The sequence below is a fragment of the Macaca nemestrina genome, chromosome 17, assembly GCF_043159975.1.
Source record: "Macaca nemestrina isolate mMacNem1 chromosome 17, mMacNem.hap1, whole genome shotgun sequence".
Taxonomy (NCBI): Eukaryota; Metazoa; Chordata; class Mammalia; order Primates; family Cercopithecidae; genus Macaca; species Macaca nemestrina.
Genome location: NC_092141.1, coordinates 89,458,154 through 89,475,839, shown reverse-complemented (window position 1 = coordinate 89,475,839; position 17,686 = coordinate 89,458,154). Strand labels below are relative to the sequence as shown.

Here is a 17,686-nt window from a genome sequence, read left to right as displayed (position 1 = left end):
CATGGCGGGAGTAGTATAACATATACTATTGTGCTAGGCTGGGTGCTGTGGCTCACACCTGTAGTCCCAAGACCAAGGCAAGAGGAGTTCAACCATCTCTACGAAAAAAAAAAAAAAATTAACTGAAGTGTGGTGGTGCAGGAAGTATCGCTTGAGCCCAAGAGGTCGAGGCTGCAGTTACCTGTGATCGTGCCACTGCACTCCAGCCTGGGCAACAGAGCAAGACCCTGTCTCAAAAACAAAACAACAGTGTGCTAGTGTTCATGGTTTCCCAATGAGTGAGGTCGTGTCACAGGCAGCCTCAAATGCACCCAGCTGGGAGTATTACGGGATCGCCTCCCTCACCCCAGCTGCATCTGGGGTGTGGGACTCAGGCAGGGCCGGGATCACTGGCTGTTCACAACACCATCCCCCCTCTTCTGACCTGGCAGCCAGACACCCCGATGAGTTCGGGCAGGGCGGCCCTTAGTTTTCTTGCTCCCTCCCTCTCAGATACTTGCAGAACACTAGGGAGGCCGAGGGAACCCTAAATACGAACCTCAGCTTGTCCAGGGTCTTGTGATGGAGAAATGTGGCGTGGTGGCCCTCGCGTGTGTGTGCAGGCGCCTGCAGGTGTCCCGCCCAGCGCCTCCTGCACGATAGTTGCAGGCTGGACCCGAGGGTCCCGGCCCATCCACCGTGGTCTCCTCCCCGGTGCCCCTCAGTACCCAGAGGTCCCGCTTGCCCCAGACATTGCCCCAGGCTCCCCTCCCTTTCTGACGCCATTGTGCCAAGGTGCCAGGCCGCTGAGGTCTGGAACCCCGGCGGAAAAGCCAGGGTCCCTGGCTTGGGTGGCCGGAAAGGCTCCGCAGCTGCTGGGGATAGAGACGCCGGGCCAGGCTAAGGGCTCCCGCCCCGTCTAAACAGCCTGCCCTGGGGAGGGCCAGGCTCCTCTCCCCCGCCCACGCGCTCTCGGCAGGGTCCGGCTCCAGGCCTGGCGGGCGCGGCCTCCCTACCGGACGCGTGCGGGAGGGCGGCCAGGCTAAAGCGCTGGGGCCAGGAGGGCACCCGCCGGGCTGCTGCCTACGGGAGTTGGGGCAGAAGCCGCCGCGCCCGCGCGCGGGTAATTTCTCCCGAGGTGCGTTCCAGCCCGTAGAGCTGCTGGCGCAGACCCCGTGTGGGGACCAGCAAGGCTAACCCCTCCCGCACCCTGTGGTCGGCAGAGCACGCGAGGGGCCGCGAGCCGCGTGGGTTTGGGGGCGCCGTGGCAGGCGAGCGGGGCCGGCAGAGCGGGAACCCGCACACGCTCCGCGCGGAGCCGGGGACAGGCGCGTGCGGGCCGCGGGGTCCCTCTGGCGCCAGGAAGCGGCGGCCGAAGGACACAAGAGCTCGCAGCCCAGGCTCAGGGAGGCCTAAAGGCTGAGACGCTGAATGCAGACGGCGGGAGCTCGGGGGCTGGGGGGTGGGAAGAGGTCGCTGTTGCTCAAAAAAGTCTCCATCGAGCCGGCCTCTGCTCCCGCCTGCCGGGCGGACCCCCGATCCCTGCACCCAGGGCTGCCCGTGGGTCTGTGCGGGCTGGGGACCCCCTCCCGACACCCAGCCCACGGCTGCGCGCAGGGAAAGGCTGCAGAACGCAGGGACCACGGAAGCCGGGGGCGGCGGGGAGGGGTCGGTCAGGTGGCCCCCGGCTCTAGCCCGGCCCGGCAGTCTCGGAGCCTGTTTCCTTCTCTGTACCACGGGAACGTGGACGGAGGGATTTGCGAGGCTTTGACCGCACTAATCGCCGCGGGGCGGGGCGGCGGCGCCAGCCCTGGTCCTGAGCCCCCAGCCTGGCGTGGGAACCCGGACGGGGATCTCGGGAGCAGAGTCCCGCGGTCCAGAAGGCGCGAGCGCGCGGGTGCCGGGTGGGGTGTCTGAACGAGCGCGGAGCTTCTCAGGTGGACGCCCCCAGCCACCTCTGGGACCCTTCCTGCTGGCCTTCGAGCCTGAGAAGTGGGCGCGGCTGGACGGAAGGGAAACAGCCCCCCACGCACAGGTGGACACCCGGGGATACCGGGCGCGCGCGGCGCCTGGCAAGGGGAAGCTGCTGGGGACGCGGGCGGCTGCTCCCGCGGGGCCGCCTTCCGAAGCGCCGCTGGCTCCGCGCCTTCCCGAGGCCGCTACGAACGTCCAGCGCCGGCGACGCCACCTGCCCGCGATCGGCCGGCTCCGCGGACAGGAAAGGCTCGATCCGCTAGGGCGACCTCCGAGAAGTCCCCAGCGCCCCTCCCGCACGGAGTGGGGGCTGAGAGACCCTGGGGACGGGGCCGGGTCCACAGAGCCCAGGAGCTGGGGGAGGGGAGGCGCCGGGGGCCCCGAGCTGTGGGAAGTCCCTGGACCCAGGCTGCCGGGCGGCTTCTCAACAGCACACGGACATCTAAGAAACGCGGAGCGGCCCGGTGACCCCCGCTCTGGACTTAGTGGCGCCGCGAGGCTCCACTCCGGGCCTCTGACCACCGGGCACTCGGGTGTTGATCTGGGTCCTTGGGGACCCAGCCCGGCTCCAAACGCCCCCGGCCCGAGGGTGTTCAGAGCAGCCAGGAGGGCCGAACCGAATTCTGTCTCCCGGACCCGCGGTGGTTTCCCGCCCGCCTGGAGCCCCGTCGGAGGTTCGGGGACACCACGCAGGTGGTCCATCCTCGAGTCCCGGCCGGAGCCCGACCTCCTTCCCCCTGAGCTCTCGGAGCCTTCGGGGCAGCGGCGCCGGCCCAGACGGGGGCGGGGGAGGAGGGGGCTGCGGCAGCGCCCAGAAGGGCGAGGGGACGCGAGCGGAGGCAGCCCCGGTGGCGCGCTCGTGAGACCCCCGCCGCGCCGCGGGCCCGGGCCGCAGACAATTAAAGCGGGATTCCTCCCCCGCTGACGTCGGCGGCGCGAGGCCCCTCCCGCGGCGGCATAAAAGGCGCGGGCTCCGCAGCGCAGGCGGCAGTGGGGGCCTGACAGCGCGGCGGTGTGGACCGCGCGGCCGAAGAGCGCGGCGCCCAGAGCGCGGTCCGCTCGCGGAGCCACAGCCCGAGCCGGGTGCCAGTCGGAGCCGAGCCCCAGCCGAGCCGAGCCGGGCCCGGAGCGCCCGGTGCCCGCAGCCATGCTGGCCGGCCGCGCCGCGCGCACCTGTGCGCTGCTCGCCCTCTGCCTCCTGGGCGCCGGGGCCCAGGATTTCGGGCCGACGCGCTTCATCTGCACCTCGGTGCCTGTGGACGCCGACATGTGCGCCGCGTCCGTGGCCGCCGGCGGCGCCGAGGAGCTCCGGAGCAGCGTGCTGCAGCTCCGCGAGACCGTGCTGCAGCAGAAGGAGACCATCCTGAGCCAGAAGGAGACCATCCGCGAGCTGACCGCCAAGCTGGGCCGCTGCGAGAGCCAGAGCACGCTGGACCCCGGAGCCGGCGAGGCCCGGGCGGGCGGCGGCCGCAAGCAGCCCGGCTCGGGCAAGAACACCATGGGCGACCTGTCCCGGACACCGGCCGCCGAGACGCTCAGCCAACTCGGGCAAACTTTGCAATCGCTCAAAACCCGCCTGGAGAACCTCGAGGTCCGCGCGCGCCCTCCGGCTCCGGTTCCCCCTCCGGCTCGCTCGCCCCTCTGCCCTACCCTACCTCGTTCCCTACCCGGCCAAGCATCCCCCACCCCCGCCTCAGTAGCGCGCGGGTGCCCGGCCGGTGCCTCCCCGCACCTGCGAGGCCCCGCGGCGGCCACTCGCCCCAGCTCCCTGCCAGGCCGCCCCCGCAGTCGCCCTGAGGGGACCGCGCCGCGGGCCTTCCAGCACGGTCCCCGCGCCTCGCCTAATGGTGTGGTTTCCCCCGCCCTTGCACCCCGCAGCAGTACAGCCGCCTCAATTCCTCCAGCCAGACCAACAGCCTCAAGGATCTGCTGCAGAGCAAGATCGATGAGCTGGAGAGGCAGGTGCTGTCCCGGGTGAACACCCTGGAGGAGGGCAAGGGGGGCCCCAGGAACGACACCGAGGAGAGGGTCAAGATCGAGACCGCCCTGACCTCCCTGCACCAGAGGATCAGCGAGCTCGAAAAAGGTACTGGGGCCAGGGGGAGCCGTGCTGCCTGCCCCCGCCTGCTTGCCCGACCCTGCCTCTGTCCTGATCCCTAACAGCCCAGCTCTGCACTGTGCAAGCCCCAAGCCGCCCCCCTAACTCCGACCCCTGCAGCCCTTTCTCATCCACCGCACCCCTTCCCAGGTTCTGGGCTTCTCGTCGGTGTTTCTAGCAGGGCTGGGTACCCCGGGCTGGGGCTGTCTCTAGGAAAAGGGAGCAGAGGAAGGGATTGCATAGTGCCCCCTCCCCCATCCAGACACACTCACACACTCGCTGGATTTTTCAAGTCTGATTTGTTTAATCCTCAGTAACTTTGCACAGTGGCTGTTGCTGGCCCAAACCCTCCCTGCTTAAGAAAGGCTCTCTGTCACTGGTCCCCAGCCTCAGCAGACAGCAGGGTACAGGCTGGGGCTGGGTGCTCTGGGTCCCCCGGCCACTGAGGCTAAGCAGGTTTCTTCCCAGCTACCATGCCCCTGGTGTCCTCTCAGGGTCTCCCGCTCCTCCCCACTTCTGCCCTGAACCCTTACCCTGAGGTTTTCTCTTCTGAGTGACCCAAGCCCTGGCATCTTTCAAACCCCTGAGGTTTCTCAGTCACCAACTCAGGCCAGTCGGCCTGTCACCCGGGGCTCCTCAAACAAGGTTGTAAAAGAGGGGGGGTGCCCAGTGCAGAGCAGGGCCATGTGACCCTGCTCAGACCGCAAAATGTGCCGGACAGATTTAAACAGTGCCATCTTAAGGCTTGTTATGTAACTGAAAAACAGATCAGAAGAAGGAAGGACCTCAGGAGGGAGGGAGAGGGAAGGAGGGGAGATTGGGGAATGAAAAACACACCAGAGAAAGGCCAGGGGCTGGGTCCCTCCCCGTCCCCCATTGCAGGCCTCAATGGGTGGGGGGAGCCGTGGGGGTGCTGCACTGAGGGGGCTTGCCCTGCTCTGCTCCTTGCCAGTTGGTTTAGAGGAGGGGTGGTTGCTGGCCGGGCAGGATGCCTTCTAGAAATAATTTTTGGCCTGGGGAACTGGTTTCTTTATGGGCTTCCTGGGAGAACCACGGCCGCTCACCCAGGGGTTGGCCAGGGGGTGTGCGTTCCTGGGCTCTGGGCCTGGTACTGGTGCCCATTGCTGGCTAAGAATGTTTTGCCTGGAGTCAGTCACACCATACCCAGGGTGCCACAGTATATGGATGGGCTGTGGGGGCTGGCGCTTACTGGAGAAGTGGCCGGCAGGGAAGGGGGAAGATGGGCCTTGTGGAAGGGGAGGCCACCAGGCCTGGAACCTGAGCTATGAGGATGCTTGCTCACCTGAGAGTGTGGCGGCATCCCAGAGCAGTCACCTTGGGGAGCCCTGGCTCCCGGAGTGCTCCCAGCTCCTTGCTGAGTTCCAGGCAGAGTCCCTGGAAGGGCCTTGGAGGTTGGGAGCTGCCCAGCCTCACACCCTAGAGGCATTGGTGGGTCCGATGCACGTCTGGCCTGGAGGGAAGTGTGTGGGCATCAGGGCCTGGCTGCTGGGTGGGGAGGCAGGAGCAGAGCCCGGATCAAGCGAGGAGGGGCTCTGCGCCCCACCCCGTCCTGGAATCAGGTCGGTTACTCTCAGGGTAGCTAGCCTCGTTCCTTCTCTGCAGCCACCCCTGCTCCTTGGGTTGACTGGGTATGCCCTCGCTTGGCGGCTGTCCCCATTCCCTTCTCACGCCCACCACGCAGCCCAGTGTAGATGCAGCAGCCCACCAGGCGCTGCACCCCACCCCCACCTCCGCAGGGATGCCAGTGTGTGGGAGTGACAGCCGGCCAGACCCGGAGTGCGGAGAGCTTGGGTCAGCTCTTTACGGATGGCCCTGTGCCTTGGGGCAAAGTACTTGACCTGGGACGCCACCCACTCTGCGTCTCCAGAATGGAGACCGGAGCCTGCCGTGGCCACATCACAGAGCTTGGTGGGGACCGAACTCAACTCAGACACCGATAAGCACTTCACGCAGGTGCAGATGTCAGGACTGTGTCCTCCGCAGGTCAGAAAGACAACCGCCCTGGAGACAAGTTCCAGCTCACGTTCCCGCTGCGGACCAACTATATGTATGCCAAGGTGAAGAAGAGCCTGCCAGAGATGTACGCCTTCACTGTCTGCATGTGGCTCAAGTCCAGCGCCGCGCCAGGGGTGGGCACGCCCTTCTCCTATGCTGTGCCCGGCCAGGCCAACGAGCTGGTCCTCATTGAGTGGGGCAACAACCCCATGGAGATCCTCATCAATGACAAGGTAGAGCACCCCCCGGCTCACAGGATGGCAGCGCGAGGCCCCAGGGCCCCAGCTGATGTCGCATGCTAGGACGGGGCTATGGTGGCCTCAGATGTTGATGGGACCCCAAGGAAAGTGTTTGCCAGCTGGTACTGAGGGAGGGGGAGAGTGAAGACCAAGAGAAGTGGAAGGAGCACCCTCACCTGTGCTGGGAGAGCAGGGAGAGCTGGACCTTCCCAGTTGCCACCTGGGGTGGGTATGGGAGAAGGCAGAGAATGATCCATGGGGCCTGGCCCTGCCTGATGATATGGTCTGGACTCCTCCACCAGCTGGTCTTGGAACTGGCTTTGCTCCTTCATAGCAGGGGCCCAGGGATGCTCTAGGCTGATGAGGGGGCCTTAGAGATTTTGCCTGAGTCCAAGTCTATCCCACTCAGCCCCCTAACTCTTGGGAGGAGGACAGGTCTGTGTGACCCCTTGGAAGAGGACAGCACGGGTGGCCTTTCCCTCTAGTGAACCTTCTCCATCCTCCCCTGTTAGCTATGAAACTAGCTGCCAGCTTTCAAACTGCCTCGGCTGCAGGCCAGCAGTGGTAGTCAGTGGCTAAAACCAGGGCTGGGAAGTGGATTCCACGTCCTTGTTCCTGTTGCTCTTCCCCACAAAGGGCTGTGCCGTTCTGGGCCACCTTTCCCCAAGCAAAAAGGGTGTGAAGTTTCTTTCCTCGCTGCTGGACTGTCATCCTTCCCCCCTGGAATGGCAGCAGGAGAGTGAAATTCCAGGTCGGAGGCTGGTCTCAGCTTTAAAAGGCGTCGTACTCCATGACATCTCTCAGATCCTCGGCAAAGGCTTGCCGTGTTGTAGAGCGAGAGGGTGTAACAGCTAGAGATGGGATGTTGGAAGAGAGAGGAGAGGCCAGCAAGCAGGCTGCACAGGTGTCTCACGGAGGCCTGAGAGGCAGCAGTGAACTCAGACACCAGGGACAGCTCTCCCTCCAAGGGCTTGTTGTGTAGACTAGCAAAGAGGGAGGAGGGTGAGTAGGAGTGAAGACTGTGCAACCACATGGCCCTTGGGGGTTCCCTTGGTAGAGCATTACATTTCCTGTGTGATTCTGTACCCCACTCCCAGGCGGGGCTGATGGACGCTGAAGTCTGGGGCAGTAGGTGCTGTGAGAATTCAATAATAGTTCTTGATATTTACTTTGCAAGTAGAGATAGGAACAACTGAGGCAGTGAAGATTACGGACTCTGGGCTGTACCCACCAGCCGGCATCTGTCATTCTCCTTCCCAGGTGGCCAAGCTGCCTTTTGTCATCAACGATGGCAAGTGGCACCACATCTGCGTCACCTGGACCACCCGGGACGGGGTCTGGGAGGCCTACCAGGACGGCACGCAGGGTGGCAGTGGCGAGAACTTGGCACCCTATCACCCCATCAAGCCCCAGGGCGTGCTGGTGCTGGGCCAGGAGCAGGTACTGTGCTGGATGTGGTGGGGAAAGGGAGAGAGCTCCGGAACCAGAGGCTGGGAAGGGGAAGAGGAGCAAGGAGGGAGAGAGGTGGCTGGAGAAGTGGTTCCCCTGAGAAGCAGCCTGGGGATCAGGCTGGGCAAGGCCTGTGCCCTGGGTGGACTCGCGCTTGAACTTCCTGAGGGAGTGAGCTTTGGTTTCAACGCTCTCATAGCTGCAGCAACATTTTCTTTGGCATGGGAAGGCCAATTCTGCTTTTAGTGATGAATAATTTAGTTCCCGTGAAGTGGTTTGTCTCCCGTTGGGCATCTAGGAGGGAGACGAAGGGATGGAGAATCTGGGATGTCCATCCCTGTTGAGCAGCTTTAGATGGCATGGAGTGATGTCTGGGCAGGGACCCCCACGCCCTGCTGCTATAGTGGTCCGTGGCTGAGGGACCAGCTGCAGGAGGGGCAGAGTCCCCCCAGGAGAAGCTCCAGGGCAGAGGTGGTCGGTGCCATCCCTTTTCTTGGGTCCTCTCAGGGGAGGGACGGATGTAGGGCTGGAGAGTCGGGGACAGGGAGACGAAACGGCACTCAGGAGTGGCCGTGAGAGTCCGTGATGGGGCAGGCACAGAGGCGCTCAGACCCCTGGCCTCGGGATGGGCCCTCAGATCACCTGGCGACCTCTCTACCCTCATCCTCTGTTTTTCTCCAAAGGACACTCTGGGTGGTGGGTTTGATGCCACCCAGGCATTTGTGGGTGAGCTGGCCCACTTCAACATCTGGGACCGCAAGCTGACCCCCGGGGAGGTCTACAACCTGGCCACCTGCAGCACCAAGGCACTGTCCGGCAATGTCATCGCCTGGGCCGAGTCCCACATTGAGATCTACGGTGGAGCCACCAAGTGGACCTTCGAGGCCTGTCGCCAGATCAACTGAGCGCGGCAGGCCAGGCTGAGCCCGCCTGCCCTCACCCCCTGCTTGTGCGGCGATGATCTGTTTCGTGCGTCTCTTCTCTCCCTTTTCCCTAGGAATGAACCGAGGCCGTCGCCCCTGCACATGCACACGCACACAGCCTGGTTTTGTCCTCATGCACACGAAGCAGCCCCTGCTCCCATCTGTCCCTGAGGAAGCCCCACTTCTCTGTAGGAGCCTGGACTCTCTCAGGCGGGCCCCGTTCACAGCTAAAGTGGGCGCTGCGACGTTTTGAACGAGGCAGAAGTAGGTGAGAGCATCTGTGTGTGTGTGTCTACATGTGTGTGTCTACATGTGTGCGTGTGCGTGGCTGGGGGAGGCCTTTTCTTAGAGGACGTACTTCATTTCCTTCTTTCTTTTGTCTTTGGAAAAATCTCATGATGAAAACTCGTATTTGCCAACTTTGTTAGCTGCGTGTGTGCCTTGGGGTTGCTGCAACCTCAGTACACGCATTTGTCTTTGTTTGCAAACCTTTTTCAGAGCGACATATCTTTATATTGATGTAATAAATGCCTTTTAGTGCGTTGTCAAAGGCCAGGGGCGGGGTCTCTCTACAGAGAACTTTTACTTTGTAATGGAAGTGAATTGTCTCTGAAGGGTGAAGGCGGGCTGTCCTGGGATGTACCCTGTACTCTCCCGTGGAGGAGAGGGGATGGCTGAGGACACTGGCCCTTACCCCAGAGCCAGGCAGCATCCATCCCTGCTGTTTGCATCTGAGAGAAGCACAGGGCCTGGGAGGCCGGCCTGAGTGCCCAGCTCAGTCTGCTCTGCCCCAGGAAGGCCTTGCCCTCGGCCTTCCCACCTGCTCAGATCCTGCAAGGCTGGGGTCTGCCCCTTCTTTCTTGCCTCTGGAGCTGTGCTACTTCAGCCCGGACAGCCCTGAGAGAGGAGCCTCCCACCCACAGCCCAGGAAGCCAGGCCCCAGGGCCCCTCTCCTTTGGCCTCCGGCAGTGCAGACCAAAGGAGACCTTTTAAGGAAAGAAGCTGTGTTTCGCTGAAGACCTGGCCACGTGGGACCACTGGGACTTCAACCCAGCCCGTTGGTGGGAAGGTCCTCTTCGGGGACCTTTGACAGCCATATCCCTCCCAGCACACCAGGTGCCAGGTGAGCTGGTTCAGACCCCTCCAAAGGTACTCCGGAGACCTCACACGTGGAGCCAGGCCTGGCCAGGGTAGGGGCCTGAAACCCACTCCTCCATCTCACGGGGCTCACGGCCTACAGCAGCCTGCAAGCTGACACTGGCCGGTGACACTGACACCTGACCAGTGTCCAGAACCTTTGCCTTTTTTTGTTCCCCGTGAAAAGCAACATGGACATTTCCTTCTAGTCCTTCCAAGGAGGGGAGAGAAGTATGTGTGCGTGTGTGTGTATGTGTGTGTGTGTGTTTGTGTGTGTGTGCACTGAGTGAGAAAGAGAGCAGGCTCGGGAGACCCTGCCCAGGGTAGGGGAGCTTCCTGCTTTGCATCATTTGGTGGTCGCACGCCCCGAGGGCACCCCGACTCTGTCTCCAGGAGTCTCATCAGCAAGCGGCTGACAAGTCTTTCTAGAAATTCTACTGCACTGCCTGGCTCAGCTGCAGCTGCAGACATTTCTGCAGGAGGAGCAGGTGTTTCTGTCTTCTGTTCCTTCTAGGGCCACCTGTCCCCTTAAACACAGGTCCACGTTGTGTCAAGAACCTAGCATCTGTGTGTGTCTGTCAGTGTCTCTGTGTCAGTGTTCTCGTGGGTGTCTGCACGGTACCCGGCCGCCGTTCTGCAATGCATCACTCCCGCGGAGGGGGTGCAGATCAGGCGCCGCGCTGCGCGTTGTTGTTCAACAGTAGCTTTTTCTTAGATAATCGTGCTTCATCAGCGCCTGTCGGGTTGTGGCATCCTTGGATCTGCAGGGATCTTCTCTGTTTGCATGTTCCTCGGGGTGGCGTGTTCCTTGCTCCCTGGGTCCGACGTGTGTTCCCGCACCTGCATGGACTGCCCTGGTTCTGTGTTGTGTGCCGAGTGCCGCCCAGTGTTCTGTGACCACCCGTGTATCTACTGAAAATGGCTGGGTAAGCAAGCCAAGGGTGTTGGAGGAGGTCAAGAGAGAGCTCAGTTTCCCTCTCCCCCTCCCCAAACACACCAAGAAGCATTTTTAAGGTGTAGGTTGAGAACAAGCCTAAAGGATTCCCGTAGCTGGGAGCCAGCGAGAGAGCTTGGAGTCGCCTCTCTAGACCAGATCTAGCCCCACCCTCACTCCAGCCATCTCGGAGCCCTTGTGCAGGCAACACCCAGTGCGGGCTATGTGGGGTGCTCCCCTGCCAGCACCTCCCACCAGCCCCACCCCTGCCGATCTACTGGACCGCAGACCACCTTCTGCCCCCGTGGGCCAGGTGGGAGCTGTCCGTTCAGGACCACGAGCCATCCTCTGCCCTGACTAGCGAGGGGCAGAGCACACCCCAGTGCTTACGCCTCCACCCCTGCAGCCTCCTGGCCTGCTCACCTTCCTCACCCCTCCTCTGACCCACCCATGGTGCCAGGGCCGAAGCTGACCTTTAGCTCCCCCCCGCCCCTTGCTAGGGTCTGAGCCAAGCCCCTCGACTCCCTCACTGTGTTGACACTTGGCACTTTGCTGGCCCCGAGAAAGGTCGATGACACAGCCGCAAATCTAATCCACGTAGTTCCCATCTACTCCTTAATCTGATTGATGTTCCCTCTTGCACTGAATAATACATGCCTCTCTCAGGTAAGCCATTTTATAAAACAAGAAGATAAAAAGCACTGTTGAGGCAGTGTTTGCTTTTGCCGAGCTGGTGTCCGACAGCTCCCTGGGTGTCTGGGGTGGGAGAGCTGTTGACAGAAGCTCTCCGGGCCCTCAGGGGCTTAGATCCCACTTGAGTCGTAAGCCTTCTTGCTTTTGATAACACAGTATTATTTCTCTTACTGTAGAAGAAAAAGTTTATTACCAAACAAGAGTATTTTTATGAAAGAAAAGGACAAACCTATAAATTAACTCAACCTATTTCTCCCTTGAAAATACTTTCAGGCTCCACCAAAATGTAGAACTGAAAGCATGTATTTTGGAAGAAAGAGATACATTTTGTATGCTTTCTTTTCCTTTTGTAGATTCCCAGTTTATTTTCTAAGACTGCAAAGATCACTTTGTCACCAGCCCTGGGACCTGAGACCAAGGGGGTGTCTTGTGGGCAGTGAGGGGGTGAGGAGAGGCTGGCATGAGGTTCAGTCATTCCAGTGAGCTCCAAAGAGGGGCCACCTGTTCTCAAAAGCATGTTGAGGACCAGGAGGTAAAACTGGCCATTTACGGTGAACTTGTGTCTTGGAGCTGACTTACTAAGTAGAATGAGCCGAGGATTTGAATGTCAGTTCCAACCTTGATAGAAGCAGCTTGGGTTACATGTGGTTCACATTAAGAGGATAGAATCCTTTGGAATCTTATGGCAACCAAATGTGGCTTGACGAAGTCATGGTTTCATCTCTTAAACACAGTGTGTAAATGTGTTCAACTACCGATGGGAAATGTATTACTTCTGTACACAGTGGACTGAAGCGCAATTTGTTGAAAGGGAACAAGTCATTGAAGAGAAAAAAAAAAAAAAAAGCCCAATACTTAGAGTCCCAATTTTGTCTTATTTGCCAAAAAAAGAAAAAAAAAAAAGCAAACCCCCTAGAGTTGATATTGTTATAATGTATATACTGTATAATATGAAAGAGAATCGATGTATCTTACTTTTTCATTATTTGCTAACCAAAGCTGTACATTTTTCATATGATCTGCAGCCTTTTGGGTATCAAATGGGTCAAAACCATGGGACCTGCCACCTCCCATCAGCAATTCTGGAAATGCACTATTTCTACTGGTATTCTTGCTTTTTTTTTTTTTTTCATTTTTCTTGCTGAAATGACATGAATTGTTGAGTTTATTTTTACACAGTAAAGAGTGGAGAAAGACTGTGGTCTCCTTAGAACGTCTCTTCTTTTCCGAGGCTTGCCAATGCCACCTCCCCCTGCAGCCACCCCTCTTCCCCAGCCAGGTGCAGGTGACCCTCACCCGCAGGGGGTGTGTGCCTCACTTGTGCATTGCCCTGTGCCCTTTAACAACCCCACACCATCTGGTGACCCTGGATGTTGCATGGAGGGGTCTCCATTTCACAGGGGCAGCTGACAGAGGCAGAGAGTGGCTCAGTGATTCCCCAACTCAGTGAGGCGGCTCGGCCTGGGATATAGGGTCATTCCCCATTCTCTGTCCTCTCCTGGGTGGACTCGCGGTCCATAGCAGGGTCCGGGGTCGAGGTGGCCCAGGCTTGTGCCGAGGCAACTCTGGCAGTCCTCTGCCCCAGCCTGCTAGCAGGTACTTAGCCACGTCTGGTTGCCTTCCCGCTTTGAGAGTCCCAGGAACCTTCCCTGCACTTGTGTGAGAGTGTCTGAGAGTGTCCCTACAAAGGGATAGATGGCCTCAGGAACGCTGGGCCTCGGGCTGAGCTTACCTCCCTGTCCCCCTTGTGGACCTGGCTTGACTCTGGATGTGTTTAGAGCTTGCGAGCTGTTGCCTCCAAGGGACAGAGTGACCAGGACCCAAGTGCCCTGGGGTGAGTGATTCTAACACACAACCTGAAGTCAGGGGACATGGAGCCAAAATCACCTGCCCAGTGGTTTGGTTGGTGCCCCCCACCTCACACACACACACAGATGCGTGCGCGCGCGCACACACACACACACACACACATACACACACACACACACTGGGTTGGCAGAAGTGACTGGTCACTCTGGCTTCCTATTGGCATCGCCTGGGGATTCCCCGCCCAGTGCTCTGGTGTTCCCTGGCCAGGAGTCAGGAGTGGGGGTTTGGTGGGTGTGAGCGAGCCACCTGTCACCTGTGGAGGGAGAAGGTTTGGCCTCAGCAAAGCAGGCAGGGAAGCCCCTGTATCCCTGCAGGAAGAGCCTTGGTCAAGAGAGAGAGGCCCTGCCAGGCGGGAGGCCCCTGGCCTGTGTTCCCAGAGCCATTCTCGCTGGGTGGTGTTCACCCCAGGGTGCACGCTCATGGTTGGGCCCAGGATTATGCCAATTCCAGCGGCTCCAATGGACACACCACCTCATACCTCCCACTCAAGAAAGTGCAGAGTTATGTCTGTGATAACGTCACGCATACATTTCTAACTTCTATGTGAGAGTGCATTCAAACACTTAGGTTCTTTAACTATCATTAGATGCGAAGTACTTTCTGCACTTCTCACACCTGATTTTGGCTCATCCATGAATGCCTTCAGGGGGCCGTGGAGCTAAGAACAGCTGCTTGGAAGGAAGCCACGGGCCTTGCAGCTCGGTGGAGAGAGGTGGGAGTCTGGGCAGTGGGACATGGGCGCAAGAGGTCAAAGCCAGAGGGTGTCTTGGAAGTCATTGACTTCAGCAGCCTCTCGGGTGCCTGAAACTGTTCTCGGCTTGCACACTTCTGGTGATGTGGAGCTCATTACCCCAGAGAGGCATTCTGTCCTATTTTCAGACAGCTCTGACTATTGACAAGTTTTCTTTTGCGCTCCTGTCTCTTCTTTTTCTGACATTTCGTGCTTGGTTCCTTGCATTGAGCTACAGCTCCTGCCCATCTGTCCTGACACGGGAAGACGGGGATCCCTGAGTCTTCACCAGTTCTGCCCCACACAGCAGCCTCCTCAAAGTGCGCTGGGCCAGGGGCGGCACCTGCATGGCAGGTACTTCTGTCCCTGTCCCTGTGGAGAGGGAGATGGTACGTCCAAGACCTGTAAGACGTCAGGGCCTTGAGGGTCTGGGCTTTGAAGAACCTTGAGGGTCGTCTAGTCCAGCTCCCCCACTGTTCAGATGAGGGGACTGAGGCCCAGAGGGGCTGTGTGGCTCGTTCAGAGTTGCGCAGCTTAACATCCAGGAATCAGAACCCGGGATTCCTGACGCCCAGCTCAGTGCTCTCACCTGCCTGGCTAAACAGCAGGGTCCTGAGCTGTGCTGTGGGGCTGGTAGTACTCTCTCTCAGGGCTGTGAAGATGGGACGAGGAGCTGTATGCACAAAGCCTGGTATGAGCAGGTACAATTGGGGGCAGACCCCCTACTTTGTGCCATACCAGGATACCCTCCTCCAGCTTTGTCTCCTGAAGGCCGGACACCTCCCCTCACTGCCCACGGCCCTTCCCCATGCATCAGTCCCTCCTGGGACGTCAAAGACCCAAGGGGAGCTGGGAAATGTTGCCTTCAGGTTGGACCATGGGGCACCCCACCTGCAGCCCCTGGACCCCAGTGCCCCCCATGTCATTCACACCAGGAAGCTCAGGATGTCTGGGGGTCCCCTTCTCAGCTCCTGAAGGCTGCATCCCCCACCCCCATGTGGGACTGCAGGGCACCTGTCCTCGGATCTCTCCCTCCCCACCCACTGAGCTGCTCCAGGACTTGTCAAATCCCCCACCCAAGCCCCCTAAGCAGCAGCAGGGGAAGCTGGACCAAGCCCTGGAAGGTTTGGGGATGTGGCTTGAAGTGGCCCCCTGCAAATGCAAGGCCTCTGGAAGCCCCTGCATTTATCCTGGGAAAGGGCCTCTGGCTCCAGGTCCCCCAGCTGCCCTCTTCCTGTTTTTGGTGCTCCAGGAAGCCGGACACATGCCCAGCTGTGGGCTCCTGGAGCAGAGGCATCCCAGTTGAGGGAGTCCTGGCCTGCTTTCTCCCTGTGCCCATTACCTGTGAGGTAGCCGGGGGTGGGCTTATCCCCAGCAGCACCCTTTCGCTGGCACACAAGCTCCTTCAGCTCGAGGAGGTGGCTGCTCACACACCCACACTCACCCACAGCTAAGTCCCTGTGGCCTCGGCTTGCTGAGACGTCTGCCCCACGGCCTGAATGTCCTTCCTCTTCCAGATGCTCAATGCCTGGCCTGGGGTGCTCCCTGGAAATGCCACAGACTCTCCCTCTGCACTCACTGGTCACACATTACTGTCATATTGGATTTTTAAATAAATGTTTCTAACAGTTTAACTCTTAAAACCTGGAAATTGGCTGGGCATGGAAGCACATGCCTATAATCCCAGCACTTTGGGAGGCCGAGGTTGGAGGATCACTTGAATCCAGGAGTCCAAGACCAACCTGGGCAACATAGTGAGACCCCCATCTCTACAAAAAGTTTTAAAAAGCTGGGAGTGGTGACCTGTGCCTGAAGTCCTACCTACTGGGGAGGCTGAGGTGGGAGGATCCCTTGAGCCTGGGAGGTGGAGGCTACAGTGAGCCATGATCCCACCACTGTACTCCAACCTAGGTGACATAGCAAGTCCCTGTGTCAAAAAAAAAAAAATGCCCCCACATTGGTTTGTTATGGTTTGAACTGTGTCCCCCGGAAATACAGCTCCAAGTCCTAACCATGGTGCCTGTGAATTTTACTGTATTTGGAAACAGGGTCTTTGCAGATGTGTTGTCTTTATAAGAAAAGGAGAGGCCGGGTATGGTGGCTCACACCTGTAATCCCAGCAGTTTGGGAGGCCAAGGCAGTTAGATCACCTGAGATCCGGAGTTCGAGACCAGCCTGGCCAACATGGTGAAACCCCATCTCTACTAAAACTACAAAAATTAACTGGGTATGGTGGCACATACCTGTAATCCCAGCTACTTGGGAGGCTGAGGCAGGAGAATTGCTTGAACCCAGGAGGCAGAGGTTGCAGTGAGTCAAGATTGCACCATTGCACTCCAGCCAGGGTGACAAGAGCGAAACTCCATCTAAAAAATTTTTTAAAAAAATAAAAAGAAAAGAAGAAGAAGAGACACAGAGGAAGAGGGACAGCCTGTGATGATGGAGTCAGAGGCTGGAGGGATGCAGCCGCAAGCTGAGGAGTGTTGGAGTGACAGAGTGAGACCCTGTCTCAAAAATGAAAACAGCCGGGCGCAGTGGCTCAAGCCTGTAATCCCAGCACTTTGGGAGGCCGAGATGGGCGGATCACGAGGTCAGGAGATCGAGACCATCCTGGCTAACACGGTGAAACCCCGTCTCTACTAAAAAATACAAAAAAAAACTAGCCGGGCGAGGTGGCGGACGCCTGTAGTCCCGGCTACTCGGGAGGCTGAGGCAGGAGAATGGCGGGAACCCGGGAGGCGGAGCTTGCAGTGAGCTGAGATCCGGCCACAGCACTCCAGCCTGGGTGACAGAGCGAGACTCCGTCTCAAAAAAAAAAAAAAAAAAAATGAAAACAAATCTGAAAATCCTTTTGTCTCACAGCTCCTCTAAGAAGGACACTTACATTCCTGAGACTGACCTGGTCACATGTGGAGTGGGCAGTGGCCTCCCAAGCCTCCATCTTCCCCACCCCACCCCAGCACAGAACAATAGGTTAGGGCCAGGTGTGGTGGCTCACGTCTGTAATCCCAGCACTTTGGGAAGCTGAGGCAGGCGGATCACTTGTGGTCAGCAGCTCGAGACCAGTCTGGCCAACATGGTGAAATCTCATCTCTACTAAAAATACAAAAATTAGCCAGGTGTGGTGGTGGGTGCCTGTAATCCCAGCTATTCCAGAGGCTGAGGCAGGAGAATCACTTGAACCTGAGAGGCAGAGGTTGCAATGAGCTGAGATTGTACCATTGCACTCCAGTCTGGGCAACAGAGCTAGACTCCGTCTTAAAAAAAAAAAAAAAAATTAGAACAACAGGGTAGGATCAGATGGCCTATGGGGTCCCTTCAGGCTCTCTCTGGTGCCCAAGGGCTGGCCTCCAACTCATGAGGACCCGTGGCATCCCTCTGTGGAGGCCACCAACCCTCCCTGCGCCAGCCCCCTCCTCCCTGCTGGCCCTGGAACTCGGCCCTGACACACCATTGGTCTGGTGGGCCTAGGATGTGCCTTCGCCAGACTTTTCCTCAATGGTGACTTCCCCACTGGAGACCCTGTTGCCCTTCCTCAAACCTCAGGCCAGACTCCTGCCCACTGACCACAGTGTGTTTAAGGTCTGGACTCCAGTGGTGGGCCAAGGTCAGGCTGTCTCCCGGAAGTTTCTCAGCTACCATGTA

At 59.1% G+C, this 17,686-nt stretch overlaps 1 protein-coding gene across 1 annotated transcript; it reads left to right on the top strand.

Annotated features, from left to right (window-relative positions):
* Positions 1-2,948: 2,948 nt before the first annotated feature.
* On the top strand, positions 2,949-8,791 carry LOC105469278 (neuronal pentraxin 1). Its single transcript, XM_011720140.2, has 5 exons — positions 2,949-3,544; positions 3,832-4,039; positions 6,056-6,300; positions 7,567-7,746; positions 8,439-8,791. The coding sequence occupies exons 1-5, from the start codon at positions 3,101-3,103 to the stop codon at positions 8,658-8,660; spliced, it is 1,299 nt and encodes a 432-aa protein (XP_011718442.1). The 5' UTR covers positions 2,949-3,100; the 3' UTR covers positions 8,661-8,791.
* Positions 8,792-17,686: the final 8,895 nt, after the last annotated feature.

Bases quoted from the DNA above. Each gene is read 5' to 3' on its own strand.
- LOC105469278 (XM_011720140.2), top strand. From the start codon at position 3,101: ATGCTGGCCGGCCGCGCCGCGCGCACCTGTGCGCTGCTCGCCCTCTGC. The intron at 3,545-3,831 runs GTCCGCGCGCGC...TGCACCCCGCAG, and splicing joins CCCGCCTGGAGAACCTCGAG to CAGTACAGCCGCCTCAATTC. The intron at 4,040-6,055 runs GTACTGGGGCCA...TGTCCTCCGCAG, and splicing joins GATCAGCGAGCTCGAAAAAG to GTCAGAAAGACAACCGCCCT.